This window comes from Melanerpes formicivorus, unplaced genomic scaffold (genome assembly GCF_026170545.1).
Source record: "Melanerpes formicivorus ecotype bairdi unplaced genomic scaffold, bMelFor1.0.p_v2 SCAF_37, whole genome shotgun sequence".
NCBI classification, from domain to species: Eukaryota; Metazoa; Chordata; class Aves; order Piciformes; family Picidae; genus Melanerpes; species Melanerpes formicivorus.
The window spans coordinates 1,873,572-1,884,606 of NW_027142389.1; the positions used below are offsets into that span (position 1 = coordinate 1,873,572).

Sequence of the window (11,035 nt, forward strand, 5' to 3'; positions counted from 1 at the left end):
TTTTCCCAACCCTCCCCAGGCCAGAGGGGGAAAACCATCCTGTGCAGCTGTGTCTGGCCAGGGCTCCCACAACAGCAGCAAGGAGCACCCAGTGGAACTCCCCAGTAGCCTCTGTAAACCCCCAACCCACTGAGGGGCTTCCCACTCCTTCCTGCACTCCCTGAGGAGCTGGCAGGAGCCAGGGTAGAAAGTGCTGCCCTCACACCACCAGCCTGCTCCCAGAGAGGCAATGAGCTACTGAGAAACATTTCCTCCACGTGCTTGTGGCTGGGTCTACGTGCTGCTTGGGGCTTCAGGTGTGAAACCCTTGGAGTAAATTGAAGGAGAGGGCCCAGATCCTGGCTCTCCCTGCACACAGCAGCTAACATTTTGCAGGCATGCAGGAGCCAGTGCAGAGCAAAGGCACCCACAGGGAGCCCAGCTCCCTCCTGGCACAGCCTGCTGAGGTGGAGCCCACATGCCCCAGCAAGAGCACGTGTGGCCCCAGCAAGTGGGGAGGCTCTGGCACTCCTGAGGGATCTGCAGACCTATGTGTGTGCCACTGCAAGGCATCAGCACTGCCCATGCCTGGCTGGGCAGCAGCAGACAGTTGCACCTTTGAGACAGCTGCTGAGACACATTGACATTCCAGTCCTGCCTGGAGAGAGGCACAGCGTGAGCACCTCTAGCCAGAGAGACAGTGCCAGCACCCTGCCCTCCTGTGCAGGTGTGAAGGGGAAACCAGAACAGGCTCCTGACACTGAGAGTCTCAGAGAAACCTGCTTGGCCAGGCTCAAGGACCCAGGTGCATGCAGAGAGTGCTGGTTGTTCCCCCAAACTGCACATTCCTCAGCTCAGTATGTGTCTGTGGCTGCTAAAAATGACTCAGAGCAAAGTGAGCCATGTCTAATCTCTCCTGGGACTTTTTTGTGTGTGTATGTGAGAGAGCAAGTGACTCATAGCAGCTTCTCAGGAAAGCAAAGTATCTGAGAAGCAGCAGCCACCCACAGTGCACTCTCCCTTCCTAGCACTCACATGGGCAGAGGGCACCAAGTCAATGGCTGTGCCACATGGCACTGGCACTTTGGCAAAAGACCAGGCATGGCTCCTGTCACCAGCACTTCTGAGCTGGAGCACCTCCTGCTGCTGCCCATATCACACCTGGCCCCTGTCTCCCCTGGGTGGCATGGAAGTGGAGGAGGCTGGGGCAGACCTGTCCTGCAATGCAAAGTCCCTAGGGTGTCTGGGGGGACATGGGCTGTTGCCCCCACCTGTAGAGACAGAGTGACATGAAGGGCAGGAGCTTGAGTTTGCTTCGTTTCCAGAAACTGAGAAAAGAGAAGGAGAGATGGTGGCAGAGAGAGGAACCCTGCTGAGAAACTCTTTGAAAAGGCTGAGCTGTGAATTTCCTCTCTGCAAGCTACAGCGTGCCCCAGTCGGCTGCGGAGAGGGGCTGTCCCTGCTCGGCTGAGTGACACCAACGCGAAGGTCCCAGCCGGAGGAAGGGGAATTCAGACGTTGCCTCTTGCCCTACCAAAAGCAGCAACGTAGTGGCAGCCCGGGCAGAGCACTGCGTGGCCAGGGCCACGAGGCTGGCAGCGGCGGGGCCACACCACACTGAGCCACCAGAGTAGCAGCGTGGGAGCCCCAGGACCCAGCAGCCCTTCAGGTCCCCACGCAGCAGCAGCACTTTTCCTGTCAACAGACTTTGGCATCTGGTGGAGATGTCCAGGTATGGTGCCTCACTGAGCTGCCCAGAAGGGCACCGTGGGTTCATTTACAGGGCACTGGGGGAGGGAGGAGGGGTGTGCAAATGTGTGGGACATGGTTTGCTAGGGCACACGTTTTTGCTGACTGGGTTATTGCCCAGTACTGCTCACCTTGCCCATGCACGGCTGCTGGAAGCTCGTGTTGGGCTGGTGAGCTGTGGCTCAGCTTCGCTCTGCAGCTTGGGAAGTGGTGGTGGTGGTGCTGGGAGGGAGGGGAAGCCTTCAGGGTGGGGAATGGCTTTTTGTGCACATGTCTCCTGAGCTGAACAGAGATGATTTCCAGAAAGGCACATTGTAGAGAGCCCCAGAGGCTGCAGGGTGCTGAGATGCTAGTGCTGGGCTCTGTCACTTTGCCTGCTGGCCCCTGTGCCACCCTCTGTACCAAGCTGGGCTTGATCCCATAGCACAGAAGCAGCCAGCCCAGCAGCACTTCCAGCCTCCTATCAGCCCAGCTCCTTCCCTGCTGCAGGAGAAAGCTGAGTGCATGCCCCAGGACACAGTGCACATGCATTGGGAAAGAATGTGCCATGCTGCAGATGCTCAGTCCAGTGGGTGCCCCTGGGACCACACAGAGGACCTCCCAGCTGGCAGTGGGGAAGAGGTACAAGAGGAACTCTGCATAGACCCAGAGCACAGGGGCAGCCCTTTGCTCGGGTCAGGGAGATAAAACCAGGGACACAAGCTGTACCCTGATGGGAGCCCACCATATACATCCAGAAGATCCCAGTGTCCCATAGCACCAGCGTTCAGATGGGATTTCCAAGCTCAAACACTGCTGTCAGCCACCCACTTGCCTCCAGGCATTTCTCCCCCCGGCAGTTCCCTCCCCAGCTACCACATCCTCATTTCCCAGGGGAAGCTGCTCTGCTCCCTGCCAGCCCTGTCTAGAGCCAAGGTGAAGACCCTGGAGAGAAATGGTGCCCTTGGCTGCTCAGTAGTCAGTGTAGGATCTGTCTGACAGTCTCACTAACAGCTACATCTGATTACTGGGTCACCTAGGGTGGCCACACTGCACCCACGGGAGCTGCCCTCTGATCTGCTGGGGATGGGGTGACCAGGGAGGGCTCTCTGGGAGTGTGGTGAGGGCACTGAGAGGCCCTGATCCCGAGCAATGCCAGGGGGCTTCGGCTGCCCAGGAGAGCAAATGCCAGAGAGTAAATACACCCTTATGGAGTGCAGTCTCCCTCTCTGGGTTATTATGAGAGCAAAAGCCCTTTGGAGCAACACAGGGGCCCAAGGGCTGGACACCGGGCTGGACACCCGGCTGGACACCCAGCTTCTCTCCTCCCGCCTGCCCGTGGCACCCACCCCTCCAGCTCTGCCTTGCCTGGCCGTCAGCACCTCGGACGGTGGAATCTCAGGGCCCGAACTCGCTGTGGGGAGCAGCCACCAGCCGCGCCGGGGTGACCGTGTGGAAGCCATCCCGCCGCGGTCCCCGGGGAAGGGCTGCCCCGCCACTTGGGTCTGAGCGCGCTCCGGCCAGTCCCCTCTAATCAGGGCGGCGCAGGAAACGCGCGCGGCGCTGCTGTGGCTCCCGACACGTCCCCACCGGCCTGTGACGGGGAAGGAGACACCAGGCTGTCTGCTAGCGGGATGTCCCAGCTGCCGCAGACGAGTGATGCTGCTGGTTCCCAGAATCTTGTGTTCCCCGACCCGACCCACGCTGCCTGCGCTCCTGCTCCCACTCATGCACTGGTTTCCGTTAACCCCGCAGGAGGGTCAAGCCTGCTCCTCCTTCACCTACAGTCTCCCCAGGAGGATATTTATTTTTTCCTGTCGTGTCTCAGGTTTTCCACCTTTGTTGTCCACCCCTGCCTAGGCGGTCACCTCCCCAAGTGTGAAGGAGGTGGCTTTTGTTCTGCAGGAGTTCAAGCGAGCAACCACTCAGAGATGGGCAGCAACGTGACCCTGCCCGCCTGGGCTGCCCAGAGGGGCTGAGGAGCAGGGGGAGCCGCATCAGGGCAGAGCTGCCTGTGCTCAACGTAGCTCGGCAGACCCCCGGTGCTGCTTCAAACACGCCTGAGCCCCCGGCCCCTCACACATCTGCCCCGTTCCACGGTGCGACCCAGCACCAGCAGCTCAGGCGCTGAGGTGGTTGGTGCTGAGCGGCGCTGCGAGCTCAGCCTTTCGCCACCGCTCCCGCAGGGTGACAGCTGGCAGCCGCGCCAGAGCCCCCGCGGCAGAGGGAGCAAAGCCGCCTGGGCTCTACGGAGCTTCTATAGGGCAGGCTGGGAGCGCCCCGGTGCCGCGCCCGCACCCTGCACCGGAGCTGCTGCTGCTGGCACGGCCCCGGCACAGCCGCGCACGGCGGCCCCGCGCGGGGCCATTGCGGGAGCGCGGGACACCCCCGTGCGCGCCACAGCCCGCCGGCCGCTCGTGCCCGCGCCCGCGCGCGCCGCCGCCGCCGCGCGCTCCCTCTGCCCGTGACGCGCCGGGGCCGGGGCGCTCCGGTGCATGCGCGGCGTCGTCACGTGCCCGCGGCGTCCCGGGGGTGGCGGCGAGCGGAGCCCAGCGGCACCATGGCGGTGCCGGGCGGAGGTGGGCTGGGCTCGCACGGCGTGGCGGCGGCGGCGGGGTCTCGGGCTCCCCGAGCGTGGCGCCCCCGGCCCAGAGTGGGGGCCGTGCCCCACGCGGCGCCTTCTCCACTGACAGCGCGCGGCGGCCGGTACCGGGCCTGGCGCCGCCTGCGGGCCCGAACCGCCCGGAGAGCGCTCCGAGGCGCAGCTCCTGGAGCACCCCTTCAGCCCGCACCCCTTCCCCAGGGGCATGACCTGCGGGAGGGGGATGAGGGGCCCCGGACATAGCGCCCGAGGGGCCCCGGGGAGGGGTCTGAGGCCCTTGGGGAAGGGCGTGGCGCCTGGGGGTCCCCAAAAGCCCAGGGGAAGTGCCAGGCCCCCTGGGCTGTCTGACTGGGCGGGGGTCCCGCGTCCCCGGGGAGGCGCTGGGCCAGCGGCAGGGGGGCTGTTGGGACGGCGGTGCTGGCCCTGAGCCTCTCCAGCTGCCTGCAGGTGCGAAGGAGGACTCGTTCAACGTGCTGGACCTGGCAGAGTACACCAAGAACCGGCCCTGGTGGCGCAAGATCTTCGCCCCCAGCTCAGGGTCGAGCGCTGAGAAATACAACGTGGCCACGCAGCTGGTGATCGGAGGGGTCACGGGATGGTAAGATGTGCTGGGCTCCCGTTGCTGCCCGTGTGGGCACTAGCCAGGCTGTTGGGAACATGCTGGCAGGTGCAGGGTGGTCATCTGGCAGAGAAGGCTGGTGTCCAGCTCGCTCAGCCCACTGTGCCCTGGCATGCTCTGCTGGACTGTGGGATGTCTTAAAAGCTGTCTCTAACGTGGAGCTAAAGAGCTGAGACGTGTCTGCTAGGGAAGACAATGGCATCAGGCTCTTACTTTTTGATCTGAGATCATTCTCTTTAACTTCTGGCCTAAAGTAATGGCATTGGATTTAGAACAAGCAAATATGAGGCTCTGGAAACAAGGATACATTCTTCCTTGGAGATGGATGTGCTGCAGCATCTGCACAAGAACTTCCTGGGGAGGTGGCTTAGGGCACCTGTGGGCATGGTTGTAGCACTTGCTACAAGCACTTGTGGCTCTGCTTGCAACTTCATTGCCGTAGTAGCACCGCTTGAGCTGAAAACTTAGTGTAAGTACTCTGCTTCTTGCCATGCCTGTCTTCTTCATCAGGCATGAGGGGAACCATTCACAGTTGTCTGACAGCCCTTCATTGTCTGATGAAAATACGAGCTGGCCAGCTCCCTGTTGTGTTTTCACCAAGTGGATGCATTCAGAAATGGGCACAAGCAGGGTGCTGTGTTGGTAAGGAAACCGTAGTCAAAGTCTGGCTGAGCAGTGGCATGGTGCTTACTTGACCTGGTGTGGCTGCAGTGGTGTCTTCCACGTTGAGTTTGGAGACCAGCATAGCTTCAGACCACTGCTGTCTACTAGTTTCAGTGTTTTTCTCTTCTGAGAAATGGGGGGGGGAAAGTAAGCAGCTGTTTGGCCAACAGAGATCTTGCCTTGTGGTTTGCTTCCCATGCTCCACCACTTAAGCAGCAGCAGATGTGCTGCCTAATTTCCCTGCAGGGATGATGCTGCCAAGTTAAAAAAAAGAAGGAAAAGGGGAAAAAAACCCAGCCCAGCTCAAATCACTTGTTGATGTTGGTGAAATCACGTGTTTGTGATTACTCCCCTGGGAGGAGGTTGCTGTTGAAGAGATAAGGATCAGAATCAAAAGTGAAACAGGCTGAAACGTGGCAGTGAGAAGCAGAAAGCTGTGAAGCATCACCTCTGGCTGGACACAAATCCTCTCTCGCTGGTTGCATGGAGGTTTCTCCTGCCGTTTTCGGGCTGTCTCTGAGGCTTGGCTAGCTGCTGCCCCAGGTGGCCTTGCCCGTGGGAAGCATGCTGAGGAGGCTGTGTTTGGTTGCTCCTTCTCCTGACTGGATCCTGGTTGATTTGTAGGTGTACCGGATTCATCTTCCAGAAAGTCGGGAAGCTGGCAGCAACAGCAGTGGGAGGTGGCTTTTTCCTGCTTCAGGTGTGTATGAGCAGTGGTCAGGCTTTCCAGGAGCTACCCTGCTGGGGATGAAGGGCTGTCTGCTGATTGTTACGTGCTGAGACATGTGGGACCAGTTCCCTGCTCTGCCAGGAGCTCTGGGAAGCTCTGGATGTCCAGGGTGTGTGTTCCCTAAGGCACACAGATGCAGCAGCAGAAAAGCAGGCTCAGTGTGTGTAAAATGAAGGATTGCCAAGAGGTCCTGCAGGCTTGGGGTCTGCTGGCAAAGGCCAGGCCAAAGGCCTAGGGGTGCTCTTACTGCAGGGGCACCTGAGTGCAGGAGGCAGCCTTCAGGTGCAGCAAACCATGGTGCTGCTGCAGGAACCTCTGGTCAGAACTGGCTACTGTCTTTAGTCCTGTGCCTGTGGAGATGATGGTGTCCCTGCAGGAGCAGCCCTGGATGTCAAGAGGGATTTGTCTAGATCTGTGATATGCTGTCTGTCAACCTGGCTGCTTGAGGAGTCAGGCCAGCACAGAAGCATCAAGGAAGAGGAGGGAAACAGAGATCTCTTTCTGTCCTCAACCTTCTGAGGACTTCTGAGAACCTCGGCGCTGAGAGGAGCTGCTGGGATGTGGACATTTAGCTCACACATCCTGCAGGAGGCAGAACAGCTCTCAGGCCACGCTCAGCAGTCTTGTTTGTTTGCCTCTCAGGCACTGTCCTGTGTGTGCCTTGTTCTCCACACTCCTCTGGCTCTGCTTGTTCTGCTAAAAGCCAAAAGCTCGCTCTGAGCAGGGAGAGTTTCACTGCTGAATCATCCTGACCAGATAAAATATTTAGAGAGGAGCAGGCTATTAATAGCTGTGTCCACCCACAGCAGCAGCAGAGCTGCAGAGAGTCCCAGCAATATGCGTGGCAGTTGTGAGGGGAAGGCAGTGCCAGCTTTGCATGAGGGAATAGAGGCCAAAAGAGGCTAAGCTGCAACGAGTGCCCTGCTGCCAGGGGATTACTGTGTGAAGCAGATGTTGCAGCAGAGTTAATACAGCTACAGGGGTGGTCCTTTGTCCGGCTTTTATGCCCACTGGAGCAGTGTGTGGGAAGTGGCTGTGGTCAGGAAGGGTGGGTGGGCAAGGCTATCTGTTCAGGCATAGTTGTGCAGGATGTGACTTCAGGAATTTTCTTGCCACCCCTCCAAACTCCAGATTGCAAACCACACAGGGTACATCAAAGTGGACTGGAAGCTCGTGGAGCGGGACGTGAACAAAGCCAAGCAGCAGCTGAAGTTTCACAGCAGCGGCAGCAAAATGTCTCCAGAAGTGAAGAGCAGAGTCGATGAGGTGAGAGAGCTCTGCCAGGGCTGGTGCATGTGCTTAGCTGGAGGCACAGCAGAAAGTGGGGTTGACTCATGTGCTCTTAATGGGTCTCCCATTGTCCAAATGCAAGGAGGAAGTGCTTCTGTGACAGCAGAGCTGAAGAGGTGGCAAAGGCTGTGGATGCTGTCTAGCTAGACTTTAGTAAAGCCTTTGACACAGTTTCCCACAGCCTTCTGCAGAGCCTGGCTGTTCATAGCTTGGACAGCAGTGCTTTCTGCTGGGTGGAAAAACTGGCTGGCTGGGCAGGCCCAAAATGTGGTGGTGAATGGAGTTAAATCTGGTTGGTGGCTGTCCATGCAGCAGGGACATTAGGGAGAAGACGTCAGGTAGGATAATTTCCCAGACCTGAGCAGTGGCCTCTGCAAGCATCACTCACCTTGGAGAACAGCCTGAAGGATGTCTTCATACAGGGACTGGATGAGTGACCTGCTCTTGTTGAACTCTGTTGGCTCTTCTCTCCCCTCTTTAGGTGATCATATTTCTGAAGAAGAACGTTATCCTGACTGGAGGATTTGCTGGAGGATTCATGCTTGGAATGGCATCCTAGAAACTGCACTCAACTGTCATGCCCAGCCTCCCCTGCCCTCCTCCTCCTCTACTGCTGTTCTCTCTCACTTAGAAGTAAAAGGATGTCTCTGACAGGCTCAGTCCCTTCTGCTCACAGGTTCCAGCCCTTTTTTCTTTACAGTGCTGCTTCTGATTTTCAACATTTTCCTCTGTCTGAGCTGGTAGAGTGCTGGGATCCCTCTGGAAGCTTATCACTCCCAGTGTATTGTTGTGATTCTTTTCCCCACCAAGTATGAGGAGTTGCAGCCTCATAGATGTGTGGTGGCAGAGAAATCTCTTGAATGTGTTCTTCCCAGGTGCTCAAGGCTCTTACATGGACATTTGTCTGCCACTCCATGGTGTAGAACAGCTGTCAGCTGCTCACTGCTGTTTAGCTTGCACTTTTTCTACCCCTCTGCTTCCCTCTTCACAGAGATACTATGTGCAATCCAAAATGTGCTTGGCTGTCCTAGGATGGATGCAGAAGTGTCAGGGGACAGTCTGAGTTGTGTCCACAGCAGGTGGATAAAGAGCAAGTTCGTGCTACATGTGGTGCTGGGGGTTCTCCTGCCCTCCCCCTGCCACTGCACTGCACATAGATGGCTGTTTGGCTTCTCCTCTGCTATTATTTATACTCCTTACTGGAACTGCAGCACTGCTGATGGAAACTGAGCACCATGAGTGGCACTTCAGGCCCTTTCATCATGTGTTCTGAAAGTCACCCAAGCTTCCTGCACTGTACAGCACCTTTCTTGCTTGCCAGCTGCCTGCCCAGCTCTTTGAGTGTGCTGAGGTGCTCTTTTGGTGGGCAGCCTTCCAGCATGCTTGGCCTGTTTGTGCCAGGCTAGCTGGCACAAGCTCTGCCACTTCCTATAAACCACCCTGGGCCTCAGACTGGTGTTTCTAGGCCTGCTGTGGCCTTCTCTGGCCAGTTTGGTGTTGGTGATGTTTTAGAGCTGTAGCTGTATGGGACAGGATTGTAATCAGGAAACCTCTCTTTAGGAGGGTGTGTTGTATTGGTCCAGGCTCTGCTGGAGTGGTGCTGGGAGAAGATGTGAAACCTGGAGTGCTGTCCTTTACCCTCCTGCAGGGGATGAGGCAGCCCAGATGCAGGCCTCAGCTGGCTTTGGGCAGTGCAGCTGTGTGCAGAGCAGAACTTTGAACCCACCAGAGCAAATGATGAGCAAACAAATCCCTTGGAGGTGTTGTGCCCTGGCTGTGCTGTGCTGTGCTGGCATTCCAGCTTCCCAGAGCGTGGGCACTTGCATGATGGCCTCCAGCAGGTACATGCAGGAGCTTTACCATCAATGTTCTGTTGTTTTGCTTGGTTGGTTTGGGTTTTTTTAGTGAAAGCTCATCCTTCAGTGGGAAACATGCTAGGGAATGATGGTGCCCAGGGGTGATGGGGATGCAGCAGCTGGCTCAGGGCTGCACCCCATCTCCGGTGCCCTGTAACGCTTGCTCATCTGCTGCTTGGGCTGCACTGCGGAAACTTCCCCCAGGAGCTGCAGGAAGAGCTGGGGCTGGGGCTTAGCACACCAGAGGCTGAGCTGTTACTTTGCTTCAGTTCTGCTGACTGAAGTGTCAGTGTAGCAACACATTGACTTAGCTGAGGTTTTCTCACCTTTAGGGTTTGAACAGAGGCTGCAGGCGATCGTGAGACAGAAGTTGGTCTCTTTGCTCCTGTCCTGCTGCACATGGCCAAGGAGAGCAAAGGAGCAGCTGAGCTCATGGTCCTTTTCATGATGATCTTCCTAAAAGCCACCCAGCACTGCAGGTCTAAAGTAAAGGAGTGTTTGGGAGTGGAGTGACAGACAGTGGTGGTGGGTTTGTTCTTTTTGTGGGCTTTGAACCCTGCAGGGCTGAATGTGCATGACTTGATGCATTTGTGTTGCAGGGTAATCCATGTTCCTGTAGGAAAACAGCATTGCTGCCCCTCTGCCTGGTGTGCTGTGTAACACAACTTCTTCTAGGGTGCACTAATCCCTACAAAGCCTTCTCCAAGGCCAAAGCTCAAGGAGAGTCATTAACAGGCCCTAGGGATGCTTTTCAGGCTCAAATAAATCACTTTTTCTGCTCAGCCCCAGGGAAATGTGTGCTGGATTCTGCTCCACGGGGTCCCAACTTGCTGCTGTGGAGAGAAATGGCCCAGAGAGGGAGCTAAGACACCTCAGTTGCTGCTGGAAAGGGAAACAAATGACAAATTCATGTTGAGTTTGATGGGACTGCAGGCAGGGAAGGGACAAGGATGTCAGGACCTGGCAAATCTTTCTGCTGTGGCAGTGTCAGGCTCATGGCTGGCACCATTTGATGCCATGGGCCCACACTGGAAGCTTTGATGCTGAATCCACCTCTGTGGGGATGCATTTTCATTGTTGCAGGTGCCAAGATGAGATGTTGCCCCCAGCCCTCCCTTCCCCTCCCCTCCCCTGCTCCTTTTGGTCTTGTTTCAACAACTTCTGGCATCTGTTACAGTATGAGAAGGTGTAAAACACACGAGGCTTTTCAGGTGTTTTTATATCTTGTGTGTAAAATGCTTGTTGGAGTGGTATTTTATTAAACAAATTTGCTCTAATAGCTTCTGTGTGAAGTCTGATCTTGGGAACCAGCGTGGGTTTGTGTTTGACTCGTGGGAGCTACCAGCCTGCCCTCTTCTCTGCAGGTAACCACGGGCTACCTTAATGAATCCTTTCTCCCTGATCATCCTGGTGCCAGTCATCCACCTTCCCAATAGGTGGGATGCTTTTAGGGCAGGAGATTCTGCTGCCATCCTGGCTTCAGAGCCTCCCTGCTGACCAAGTTGGCTCCACCCAAGTAGAAACAGGCCTGGAGAGAAGGCTTTCCTCTTTAGTGGATGCAAGAGAAA

The 11,035-nt window shown here is 57.0% G+C and overlaps 1 protein-coding gene across 1 annotated transcript; it reads left to right on the forward strand.

The window, feature by feature from the left end:
* The first annotated feature begins 4,216 nt into the window (after positions 1 to 4,216).
* On the forward strand, positions 4,217 to 10,746 carry FUNDC2 (FUN14 domain containing 2). The gene is made up of 5 exons (XM_068157560.1): positions 4,217 to 4,286; positions 4,757 to 4,907; positions 6,216 to 6,291; positions 7,453 to 7,587; positions 8,093 to 10,746. Exons 1-5 carry the CDS (start codon positions 4,268 to 4,270, stop codon positions 8,168 to 8,170), a joined length of 459 nt encoding a protein of 152 aa, XP_068013661.1. The 5' UTR covers positions 4,217 to 4,267; the 3' UTR covers positions 8,171 to 10,746.
* The last annotated feature ends 289 nt before the right edge of the window (positions 10,747 to 11,035 follow it).